Source organism: Triturus cristatus, chromosome 3_2 (genome assembly GCF_964204655.1).
Source record: "Triturus cristatus chromosome 3_2, aTriCri1.1, whole genome shotgun sequence".
Taxonomy (NCBI): domain Eukaryota; kingdom Metazoa; phylum Chordata; class Amphibia; order Caudata; family Salamandridae; genus Triturus; species Triturus cristatus.
This window is the reverse complement of record NC_140584.1, coordinates 206,924,027-206,937,588: the sequence shown is the minus strand read 5'-3', so window position 1 is coordinate 206,937,588 and position 13,562 is coordinate 206,924,027. Positions and strand designations below refer to the sequence as shown.

The following is a 13,562-nucleotide window of genomic DNA, read 5'->3' as shown; positions in this document are numbered from 1 at the left end:
CGTTGCCTTCTTCTAGTACCATTTGAGCACTTCATGCCTTTAAAAGTCAATATGATGAAGAGGTGGGGGAACACAAATCAGTTAGCCAGTCAAAGTTATGTGGATTCACTGTTAAGCCAAAGCAATGTTCCATAGATTAAAGAGGCGCACATTAACGGTTTATTACAAGATTTCTTGTAAGTCTTTAGGAAATTTGGAAGTTGACGTTTTTTGAAAAACAGTTGTCATTTAATTTTCAGACTAGCTAATATAACCAAGGTCCTGTCATTGCTGGTTGCAGCTCTTGTGTGATTTCTTACCATTTTCCTGTGGTGGATGTGTCCTGATGGTTACTGCGATTTGTGCACTTCTATACATCTAGCAATTCTGAAGTCCGGGTTATAAATAAAACAATCTTTGTCAAAGTGGTGCATGAGATTGCAGCGAGTAGGAACTTTCTGAAGTCTAGCTCACCTACTCTTTAAGACTTCATCAGTATGGGGGAGAGGGTCACTGCCTCGGTCTCTCTAGTGGCCTTACTGGGAGCTTCAGCACAGTGCTAAGTGGGAGGATTAGGGTGTGTTTCTCTAGGACCTAAGGAACGTCACTTGGTGTGCTGACATGAGTGGAGTGACTACCCTCCTCAAATGCCTCTGCGAAAGAAACCAAGGTTCCGTCATTCAAAATATCCTGTGTTTCAGGCACAAGCACCACAGGTGTGGAACGTGAAGGCTGTAACGAGGAGCATTACTCTTGATGGACATTGGGAAGAATTGTTGTTTGATGCTCAGCCAGTTTATCACATTTAGAGATGCTTCTTACTGTAATCTCCTGGCCGATTTTGAACTTAATGGAAAATATTGTTTCCACCAACCAGGATGCGTGATGTTGTAATTCAAATTAACGAAACATTCCAATTTTCATTAACAGCATCAACAAGGAAAGCATTGTCGACGTAGAAGGCGTTGTGAGAAAAGTAGATCAAAAAATTGAAAGCTGTACTCAGCAAGATGTTGAGCTGCATCTTGAAAGGGTGAGTGTGTTCCGCCGTAGTCACAGTTTCATCATTTTAGAGAACACTAAGTAAATGTAGCAGTGTGTCAATTATTCAGCTGCTGACTTGATCTGCTTCCTCATATGCGCAAATAAGAGCTAACGTCGCAGCTAGTACACTAACATGCATAGGGTTAAAAACATAATAATGATGTACATCTCATAGATGAATCAGTTGGTATTGGATGATGAGAAGACGGCCAATACAATGTGACATAAAGTGCGAACTAAAACCTTGTTTATCAAAATGTGGCCATAGGATGGAGCGGGCGGGTGTGGGTGGGTGCTAGTGAGATGCACTGCTACTGCTTTTGTTACAGGGAGCCAATATTGCAGTACTTTTGCAAAACCGGCCCCCAGTAACAAACATTGGGCCCCCATCATTCTGGCCCACTGGGAAAACGCCTGGTTCCCACTGAGGCCAGTCTGGCCCTGAGGACATATCATGGACACTTACAATAGGGAAATTCTCCCTATGTGTAGAGCAGCCCTTAAGTTGCTCCTTTCAGGTTTCATGACCTGCATTGCAAAATACCAGAAAGATGCACACAAATTAACCAGCCACTCCGTCATGAACTTGCCCTCAAGCTCACAGATACTTAAAGTTCCTGCAAGACTAGACACTTAGCTGCCATTTCAGACACATACCCACCTGAATCCATCTCGGATGGCCCATGCATTCCCATGGAGCCTCGAGGCACCACAAGCTATACTTTAGGAAGCTCCATAATACCTTTGTTCCCCAACTTTCTCCCCTCTCATTAGGTCTGAAGCCCACACCTTGCTATGCTTGTTGGCACAATGGAGTTTGTATGTATAAATATATATATTTTAGGTTACTTCATGTTGTAGTTCCTTTTGTCCTACACACAAAATGTTATTACATTATATTACTAGAAAGTGGTTTCCTTTGTAAACCATTTAGATGAATATGAACATCCTGAAGTTTGTTAGAGGTATTTCCAATAAACGAGTCAATAAATATAATATCCAACCTCACAACACCACAGTGATCAAGTGCTGAAGAAATTCAAATTGCTTTGAGGGGGGGCAGGGTCCTTTCAGTATTCCTTATGTTATGTCACCGTTATTCGTGTAGTGCCAGTTCAAAAGTGGATGCATGGCCAGCTATAGCGCTGGTGTCGCCCAGTGCGACAATGTTTGTTGGCGCCCCCCAATGACCTCCTTCTCTACGGATTCCCTCCCTACCACCCTTTAACAGTGCTCTTCAAGTCTCCATAACCACTCTCTCTCTCTCTCTCTCACATGCATTTGATTTGTTTTATAGTGCTACCAAAGCTAAGTCAGTGACATATGGCAATGGTGCTTCCTACATAGATACACTCAAGCTATGAAAATCGATACCGTACAGTTTGTGCTCTGGCTCAAACTGCCCACCTTCATGAAGCATCTGAAAACCTGGTTATTCGATCAGTGCCCCTCCTTATCAGGCAACCATTGTAGGGATTGACCTGTGGTTTTATTTTTTATGCCAGAACATAACCTAAACACCACCCATTCAATGCTGGCTGATTATTGATTCCAACATTATTGGACAAAGACAGTCACACAAAAATATTGGTGCGTTACCTATAGTACATCTGGTCCAAATGTCTTCCAAACATTGCAGATGGCCTAGCTCTGTTTCCCGTTCAGCATCCTATCTGTTGACCAAATTTGTAAACTGAAGGTGAAGTATAGGAGGCATAGAGGTGGGTGCAGGCATGTGTGCCTGTGTTGGTTTAGGCAGTCCCATATGCCTATTTTATTTTTATTTCTTGAAGTAGGATATTATAATACATTTTTCATTGTACTGAAATGTCCTCCATTTTGAGGAAATGGTCATATGTGTTCTACATAGTAGGTATTGATTAGCAGTCTGACGTTGCTGCCATAGGGTAGTGTGGCTTGCTACATTGTTTCCTTTTGGGTGTCCTGCAGCTTGTGCCCCACTGTCCTTTGGGACCTTCGGGACCTGCAGCCTCTGGCAGCAGGGCCTGGTGCTGGGCTGGCGGCTGTGGCTCCTGCAGCTGGTAATCATGGATCCCTTAACTGGGGTTGTGATGATGCTGTGGCCTCACTGTCATCGGAAGCACTATCTCCTGCTACAGAGTACTTCAGAGTTTGGAACAACCTATGACGGCACTCACGAAAGCAGAGCAAGTGGAGAGGAAAGTGAAGCAGCGATTATGACTATCTCTCCCTGACATTTGCTCCACTTCCCTGAAATATGGTGCTGGTCTTTCCCACGGCAAGTGATATAGTACATGCCTGGCAACTAGCCCACTAAAATCATGCACTGCCTCACGTGGTTGGGTCCTTGTCAGTATGGTTTTTAGATACCAGAAGACCAATAATACCCCCACAAACCCAGCACAATCTAGAACAATTATACTGACCTGAGAGATTGAGAGGGTCAACTACAGAAACTAGCACAGCTTCTGAAGAACCGAATCTATCCAGATTGCGTGCACCTAGTGGACAAATCAGCCCCCAGTATGACAGGAGGAGGTGGGGGTCACCGTGCCAACCAACTTCCATCCTAAGCCCTTTGTCTTTTAGAGAAAGATTATATATTGGTTACTCTGGTAGTAAAACTGTGATTACCTGCCGCTGGCATGCCCATCCCTTGAAGAGGGGGCTTGTTCCAAATCTGCACCAACCCTAGTGGGGCCATCTAGTCTGTCTGAAAGGTGGTGAATCATTTGTCCAGCTCCGGTCAGTATTGCATTGACCACATTAGCAGCATGCTAGTCTGTGGGCATCCCTGACCAACCTTTGGAAGGAATCGTCGTGGTGGATTGGTTAAGATCATGACTGCACTCACCTGTGGGGGGGTCATGTGGACCCTCTGTGTCCTGTTCAGTGCTGCCAAGTGAAACATTCAATATTGTTTGGCACAGCTTAGGCTTCCACGGTAGAACATGTTTAATGACAAAGGCGATTTCCTTGTTTTCACATGAACAATGCATACAGCCATGAGAGTGAGAGAATGATAACCTTTTCAAAAGCAGTAACACATTTTGCATTACAACAGTACATATATGTATATCTTGCAGAGCCTTCTCTCCAAACTCTCTCGTTCCCCGTTGAGAAGACTCCTCTCTGGAAGCCATTTTCCACATAGGGTCTTGAAGGAAGCCCAGACCATAAATGACATGCAGTAGTCAGTCAGTAATAGCAGTAAAGAAGCTCTAGTCAGAAGGCATTTATGTTGGTAAAGGCCCCACCAGAGGTTTCTTGACAGTTGTTTGCACCGTTATTACCTCCCCTAGAAGGGGGTTCTCCGCGTGGTTGTATCCAGGCAGGGATATTCTCAGGTAGCCAGCTAGGTCAGTGGCACAGATAATTCTCATTCTTAAAGCTTCACAACCTTTCTTCCCAGATATTGAAATACTTATGTTCGAGGCATATGAGCTGCAGATTACACACTTGTGCATAGATCGCCATCTGGTGTTGGGCCCGGATGTTTGCAGTTGTTTTTCCTTTTGGAAAGTCTTTGGAAGTCACGAGGTCGGTTACGCCTCCTTTGGATCGTATTGCGCATGGGCTTCGGTTCCATCCTCGGATTGTTTTTTTCCGCCATCGGGCTCGGATGTGATCTTCGCGCTCCGATTCCGAACAGCTTCCAGTTCAACGATCGACGCGCAATCCTCACCCCAACTCGCGGTATTGTTTTCGATCGCGATCTCCCCACTCAACGCGCCTCTCATCGGCAAAAACCTTCGATTCCGGTCGTCGACGACGGCCTTCGGGCCTACCTAAGCTCCGGTCCTGGCTAATGGAAAGGACTCCCTTCAAAAAGTGCCCTCGATGTGGGTCCAAGTTCCCCCACACTGATCTCCACGAAGTATGCAATCTCTGCCTCTCCCCTGAACACGAGGCTCGAGATTGTCCGGCGTGTAAGTCCTTCCGGTCCAAAAAAACCATTTGAGACCGAAGGGCCAGAAGAACCATGGCACACTCGTCGACGGCGATTCCGAACGACATCTTCGGGGAAGGCGTCGACGCTCCAGAAGAACACCACACCGACGAGGGACTCGTCAGCGCCTCCGCAGCTGACGATTCAGATGTGGAGGACATCACTCCGGCACAGAGGGTCGGGAGTACTAATCTATCCCCCCCCCCCCCCCCCCCCCCACACCCTCGCCGGCACCGAAAAAGGCTTCGGTCACGCCTTCGCCTCAGGGCCTAAGCAAGACCAAAGACACTGCTTCCCACACCGCACCTTCGGGCCCGGTAAAGAAGCCGATTAAGCCTTCCGGCGGCTCGGACTCAAGCCAGCCCGCCGTCGGTGCCGATAAACACTCTTCGACACCGAAAAAGAAAATGGCCTCCGCTTCGACACCGAGCCCCGCACCGAAACACTCGGTGTCGAGAACCAGCTCCAGCTCCTCAGTGCCGACACCATCTAAGGCACCGACAAAAGCACACAAGGCCACCGGCACCGACACTTCGAAGCCGAAATCCATCTTGGCACCGACCAAACAATCAGACTTTTCCAAGCATAGTTCCAAACAACGAACCAGCGCGAATAAAGCCAAAAAACCAACGGGTTTTATAAAGGGAGTTATAAAACATAAAACCGCTCTGCCAACGCACCTACCCAATGACTTCCCTCCACTTCCCCCAGACCATCCCACTCCGGTCGGGGGCAGACTCCAAAATTTGCTCCCTGTCTGGGCTACCATCACCTCAGATTAATGGGTAACACAAATAATTTGGTCAGGCTACTGCCTAGAACTAATATCTACCCCCCCAAACATTCCACCCAGACAACGCCCAATGTCACAAGAACATCTAACACTACTAAAGCAGGAGGTAATCTCCCTCCTACAGAAAAGGGCGATAGAACACGTTCCTACCAACCAACGAAATATGGGGGTCTACTCCCTATATTTTCTCAAACCAAAAAGGGACGAGACTCTGCGGCCCATCCTAGACCTCAGGCCCCTAAACAAATACATACACTCAGACCATTTTCACATGGTAACGCTTCAGCAGGTACTTCCACTGCTTTCCCAAAACGACTTCCTGACCACTTTAGACCTAAAAGATGCTTATTTCCACATTTCAGTGCACAACACTCACAGGAAGTTCCTCAGATTTGTAGTGGACGGCCAACACTACCAATTCCAAGTGCTCCCGTTCGGAGTCACAACAGCACCACGAGTATTCACCAAGTGCCTAGCAGTAGTGGCAGCACACCTCAGGAGACAACACATCCATGTCTTCCCATTCCTAGACGACTGGCTAATAAAAGCCAGTTCATACAGCCAGTGTGTACAACACAAGCATGCCACTATCCAGCTAATTCACCAACTGGGCTTCACAGTAAACCACGCAAAGTCCAATCTACAACCATCCCACATAAAACAATACTTCGGTGCCACCATAGACACCTCAAAAGTGCTAGCCTACCCCAATCCTGCCAGGATTACAAGCATTCAGGCTCTGCGCGCAAAATTCATGGCACAACACTCCCTTCCAACTCGAGTGTTTATGCAACTAATAGGGATGATAGCCTCTTGCATCTTCATAGTACCTCACGCAAGACTCCAGATGCGTCCTCTCCAAGAGTGCTTAGCGCGCCAATGGAACCAGGCCCAAGGTCAGTTAACAGATCTGGTGTTGGTAGACGGTCGCACCCATCGCTCTCTGCAGTGGTGGACCACCACAAACCTTTCCAAAGGTCGATCGTTCCTGGACCCGGTTCCCCAGATAGTACTAACACACGCATCGACAAAAGTTACTCCATATCAACCATCTGGAGTTACTAGCGATCTTCTTAGCCCTAAAATCTTTTCAAACACAGATTTCAGGCAAGGCAGTCTTAATCCGCACAGACAACATGACAGCCATGTACTACATTAAAAAACAAGGCGGCACACACTCTCCACAGCTCTCTCAGCTAGCACAGAGCATATGGAGATGGGCCATACCCCAGAAAATCTTTCTCCTAGCTCAGCACGTCCCAGGAGTCCAAAACACTATGGCAGATCTGCTCAGCAGACAAACACAACAAATCCACGAGTGGGAGCTCCACCCACAAGTTCTACACCCGTACTTTCAGATGTGGGGGCATCCACAGATAGACCTCTTTGCCACCCACGAAAACACCAAATGCCCAAGTTTCGCTGCCAGATATCCACACCCATTGTCCAAAGGAAATGCGATATGGATGAACTGGTCAGGCAGATTTGCGTACGCTTTTCCGCCTCTCCCACTCATTCCACTAGTGGTGCGCAAACTACAGCAACACTCCCTCACACTAATCCTAGTAGCTCCAACTTGGGCCAGACAACCGTGGTACACCACACTGCTGGAACTATCTGTAGTACCGCACCAAAAATTACGCCTCTCTCCACACCTCTTAACCCAGAACCATAGAGAGATCAGACACCCGGACCCAGCTCAGCTCAACCTTGCGATCTGGCTCCTGAAATCCTAGAATTCGGTTATCTAAATCTTCCCCCTGACTGTATGAACGTCATCAGGGAAGCTAGGCGACCCACCACTAGAGCGTGCTACGCCGCCAAGTGGAAACATTTTGTTGTCTATTGTCACAGCAACACCATCAATCCCCTAAACGTCTCCATTCAACACATCATAGGCTACTTACTCCACCTACAAAGGTGTAATCTAACCTATACGTCCATTCGCCTGCACCTCGCAGCCATAGCAGCTTACCTACAAAACAGGCAACATCTATCACTCTTTAGAGTACCTGCAATTAAAGCCTTCATGGAAGGCCTTAAAAGAATAATTCCCCCCAGAGTTCCAACCTCGCCTGTGTGGAACTTAAATATCGTTCTCACCAGATTAATGGGGCCTCCCTTCGAACCACTGCACAAATGTGAACTCAAATTTTTTACGTGGAAAACCGCTTTTCCCGTAGCCATCACTTCCCTCAGAAGGGTCAGTGAGTTACAAGCATTTACCATTCAAGAACCTTTTCTACAAATGCACCATAACAAAGTGGTTCTCCGTACCAACCCAAAACTCCTCCCTAAAGTCATTTCTCCCTTTCACCTAAACCAATCTGTAGAACTACCAGTATTCTTCTCGCAACCACAGACCGTTGCAGAAAGAGCTCTCCACACACTAGATGTCAAACGAGCCTTACTCTACTACATCGAGAGAACACAACCTTTCCGTAAGACCAAACAACTGTTTGTCTCTTTCTCTCCACCACACAAGGGCAACCCCATCTCCAAGTCGGGGATCACGAGGTGGATTGCCAAATGCATTCAGATTTGCTACCACAAAGCAAAACGAACACTATCCGTTCCCCCTAAAGCCCATTCTACACGTAAAATATGGGCTTCAATGGCTTTTCTAGGAAACATTCCATTAGATGATATCTGCAAAGCAGCTACATGGTCAACACCGCACACTTTCACTAAACACTATTGTGTAGATGTGCAAACTAAGCAACAAACTAGTGTGGGCCAGGCTGTACTCAAAACATTATTTCAAACCACTGCAACAGATACGGGTGGTCGCCGCTAAGGGTGGGTACTGCTATATAATCTATGCACAAGTGTGTTATCTGCAGCTCATATGCCTCGAACGGAATATGCTACTTACCAGTATGCATCTGTTCTTGGCATGTAGAGCTGCAGATCTACACACGGCCACCCGCCTCCCCGGCTACCTTTATCTGTTCCAGTTTATCTTATTTAGATACAACACACATGGGCATTTTCACTGTTTATAACTACGCTCCATCATTTCCCTGCTGGCGAAAAACAATCTGAGGATGGAGCCGAAGCCCATGCGCAATACGATCCAAAGGAGGAGTCACCGACCTCGTGACTTCCAAAGACTTTCCAAAAGGAAAAACAACTGCAAACACCCGTGCCCAACACCAGATGACGATCTATGCACAAGTGTGTAGATCTGCAGCTCTACAGGCCAAAAACAGATGCATACTGGTAAGTAGCATATTCCTTCTCTTAAACTATGGTGGTTTGTTTCACCGCTAAGCTATCAAAATCCTCCTTAGCCTTCGGGATGATCTCTTGAATAGATCACCCAATAAAAGATTGGAAAGCATGCCTTCGAAAAGAGCTCTGAAGACATTCATTCTGGCTCAAGGTAATGGCAATCGAATCCCAAGTGCATCCCTTTGTTGAAAATATATAGGGTAGCAAAAAAGTACTCCTTCTTTAATATCCATACCTCGATGTCTGCCCTAGAGTAGGGCCATTGCAATTATTTGGCAGGAGAGGGCCAAATTATGTGGCAGGGTTGAGTAAATCATGTGTCAAGGAAAGGCAAATTATGCGGCATAATCCGCCACATTTTATAATAGTATTACTACGTTATTTTGCTATTTTTAAACTCGGTTAAACTTTCTGGGCTTTGGTTGCACCTCATTAGTACCAGTTTAAAACCCAAATCTAGCAGTAAGCAACAGAAAGATGACCAGTCCAGCTTTGCAAAGGGACTCCCACTTAGCAGCAACACCTGTCAGTACATTATTAGTAACTTTTGAACAGTTTGAGCTAGAATCTATAATTATGCGAAAATCGCAACTGCTGCACAATCACATGATTTCAGTGGCCCTGCCCTTGAGTTAATTTTTGCTAAGGTGTTCTCAAGGATCTCTTTGGCTTACTTCTGCATCACTAAAATTTGAAAACTCTACTTCAGTCTCTTAATTTGATCCAACTCCTTGGGCTTGTAAACGAAAAAAAAAAGAGAGAAAGAAATGAAGAGCAAGAACACAGCATTCAACTCAGAGGTACTCTTAATAGAGTACTTTCCGACTCTGTTCCTTTATCCAAAGTTGTTTTTAGGATTCACCTGCATAGCACTTGTGCTATGCTTGAGAAATCTATAGTTTTTAATATAAACTTAAAAGGGACTTGCATCCCGCCTCCTCTCTTCCCTGGCTTCTCATTGGTTTCTGTGCGTGCCACTTACATTTCCTCCATTTCTATTAGCTGTATCATATTTTCCTGCATTTACCAATGTTTGTTCCTCATCTACCTCTCTTATCAGTTTCCCGCCGCCGAAATACTGTCAACATCCGCTTTGGTGGAACTATATTTTCATAAAGTTTTGTTTTTTACTATTGCAGCATATTTATATAACAATTTATCACCCGTAGAGCTTACGTGATTTGCATAGAATCACAGGATATTGCACAGCGCTGCTGAGGCTCGAACTGGGATCCCCGCTCTCGAGTCAGCAGCTCTAGCCGCTCTTCCATATCCTCTCCACTCCCATGTTATCTGTCAGGGAGCTCTTTCCTTATCACGGGCAATGATTGATGAAAACAGCTCTTTATTCATTACATAGTCAAAACTGATGCATTACCAATGCTTGTTATTCAGGATACTGCACGTTGAGAGACGCAGTGTATGTTTCCAGGTCGGAAACACATTCAAAACGTATTGTTTTATGATATATTAAGTATAAAATCGAATAGCCCATTGTTTCGAATATAGTGTGATAGTGCATTCAGTTTTGCGTGCTATATTACTACTCAGAGAATACATGTATGTAACTAACCATCTGGTTACATCTCATTACCAGGGTTAACCCAGTTTCGGATTAGGATTTCCTCCTTTTTCTGCAGTACAGATTGCAAAAACAGGTATTTTATTAAACCTTTTATTTCTTCCCATCTGTTCTCACACAGTCCTGCTTGGTCTCTCTTTCAGATCTACGTGATCAGCCTGGCGGAGCCCCGCTTGCCCCTGCAGCTGGAAGATGCTGTTAGGCCGGAAACTGAAGGAGAAGAGGTGACCATTCCTGACCTGAAACTTTATTTATAGCGCTGCATTACTTTGTTTTTTCTAGCAGTACATCTTGACATTTTAAATTGTAAAAGAGGTCACAGCCTTATTTCAGGTTTGTGCCATTTGACTGATGTATAAATGTCTCTTCTGTTTCATAAGTTTAGAGGCAAGAAGTAACAACCACTGCAAAGTAAGCCAGTAGTCTCACTTTTTGGCTTTGCCAGTGTTTTTTGCTGATGCTGTTTAGCATCGGCAAAAAGGAAAGAAAATTGTAGTTATTTATTTAACTGTTACTATCTGTTTTATCAGCATTCAGTTCCACCCATGTTTGCATGTATCATAACATGGCGGCTGTTTTGTTTTTTTGTTTCAATTTACTATTCTAAAATGGCAGAAGGGTGCAGTGGGGGAAGGGGTTTTACAAGCATCAACAAGCAGTTGGGAGTAGCAAATGAAGAGCTAACTGGGGAGAATAAAAATTAAAAAGAGGGAATAACGGTCAGGAATGGGAAGAGCGTGGAAATATCGCGAGTATTGGGGGGGAAGTAGCACACAAGAGAGATAGCAGAAAAACACATGCGCTCGGAGTGCTGAACGAAATAAGCAGTTTTCTGGATGTAAGTAGTGGAAGGATACAAGTCATCCAGTCAAAAAGATGGCAAAGTAGCTATGCTCCAGGAGAGGGGCTAAAGGAATAAGAGGAAGTAAAGTCTTGAAAGTTGTGGTCCGTTTTGGTTAGAAGACCTTAACATATTTCTTTTTTTTTTTTTTAACTTTTAGCTTTACTTAAAAAACCCCAGTTAAAGTTCAGTTATGATTGAGAATTAAAACCGAAAAGACACTGAAATTCGGAAGCTATGGTTAGAACCACAAGTGCCACAGCAGCTATGCGAATCATAACTCGCACACCAAGTGAAATGTTTGACCTCATCCTCGATGTGAAAGATGCCATTACAAATGTAATCAATTTTACAGATGCAGATACATATCACATAATCCCAAACACTTAGAAGGAGACTACTTTGAATGTTGTATTATTTAGTGATGTGAGTATTTGTAATTTCATTAGATTGCCATTTTTAAGTTTTTGCGCTTACAGGTATTGATGTTGACAAACTATAAGCATTGCATTTGGTGTGCGAGTTATGGTTTGCATGGCTATTGTGCACATTATATACTGTGGTCAGGCCCTAACTCTATGCCTAACCCCCACTGCGCACGGCCTTTGGCAGTAAATCGGACTCTGCCAAGGCTTGTTGTTTCAGGCAGAATGCTTTCACACAGACCATGTGCTAGGAGGCTATCTATATGTGTAAATGGCAGATTTAACCTGTATGGTTTTCCTATCTTGCCAGTGAAGTGCTGGGTCCTCAGCATGAGTCTGTGCCTCAGCTTTATTGGTGTAGGTAAAAAACAATCTGGGACCATTCTTCATAAGATGAGGAAAATGCCATGTTCGAGGCATATGAGCTGCGGAATTCATACTGTAGCATAGATCGCCATCCGGTGTTGGGCTCGAATGCTTGCACCTTGTTGTTGTCTTGGAAGAAGTCTTTTGTAGTCACAAGATAGGTGACTCCTCCCTTGGACGATAGTGCGCATGGGCATCGACTCCATCCTCCGATTGTTTTTTTTTTCCGCCATCGGGTTCGGATGTAACTTCTGCGCTCCGGTTCGGCACCATATTCTCCAAACCTTTTCGACATGCAAACCATCATAAACTCGACGGTATTGTTATCGATCGCGTGATCTTCGACGTGCTCCTTCAAATATTTGATTCCGGTCATCGACGCAGGCTGCTGGGCCTATCGACGCCGTTCGGGCCTACGGCTCATGGAAAGGACTCCATTTAAAAAATGCCCCCAGTGTGGAGCTAAATTTCCACACAGTGACCACCACAAAGTCTGTAACCTGTGTCTCTCGCTTGAGCACGACGAGATTAATTGCCAGGCCTGCGCCTCCTATCAATCCAAAAAGACCATCCGTGATCGCCGGGCCCGACGACACATCATGGCGCAGCAAGCAGCTCCGGCACCGGTGGACATCTTCGATGAAGGCCCGATGTCCCGGAGGAGGATTTGGAGGATCTCGAGATAGTGTCCGAAGCAGACGACTCTGACTCAGACGACCACATCACTCCAGGTCAACGAGTGAGTACAACTGCCCCTACCCCAACCCCACCTGACAAAAAGAAGGTCAAGACTTCGCCTACTGGCCCCATTCGCGACTGAAAACAAGCTTCAGAAGCCCCGCCCCCGGGCCCTGCTCCAAAGATAAGGGACAAGCCGTCCAGTGGCTCGGGACTGAGCAAGCCGCATAACAGTGTCCCGCAGCCGCCATCGGCACCGAAGATGGGAGCGCAGCCCACTCCCAAAAAGACGTCGTCACCGACCACCTCGTCGCAGAAAGATAAGGCATCGGGTCCGAAACAGAGACATTCGGAACCGAAAAAGATTTCCGATTTCCACATCGAAGCTGAAGGACTCAAAACCATCTCCCAAGGCTCCGGAGCAGAAATCCAAACCTTGCTCGGACCCGAAGAAATCGGCGCCCAAGGCGACTACAGAAGAGGAAGAACTTTTTCGACTGGATCCCATTGATCCAAAACAAAAGACTCTCCACATAGACCCCAAAACAGGGCATGTGGCTGCTGTTCCACACAAGAAGAGGAAATTGGACACCCCAGACACTCCTGCAGTGCCTGTAAAAAGGAAAGATTGTGCCACTTCACCTTTATGACCCTCTTCTCCTGTTCTTCCTAATAAGCCTGTCTCTCCT

General features: G+C 45.8%; 1 protein-coding gene across 1 annotated transcript in view; it reads left to right on the top strand.

The window, feature by feature from the left end:
- Positions 1 to 13,562, top strand: part of DARS1 (aspartyl-tRNA synthetase 1) — a 416,054-nt gene that overhangs the window by 267,439 nt on the left and 135,053 nt on the right. Inside the window, exons 7-8 of the mRNA XM_085647532.1 lie at positions 910 to 1,012; positions 10,707 to 10,787. Coding sequence (XP_085503658.1) covers positions 910 to 1,012; positions 10,707 to 10,787 — 184 coding nt within the window. The remainder of the gene's footprint in view (positions 1 to 909; positions 1,013 to 10,706; positions 10,788 to 13,562) is intronic.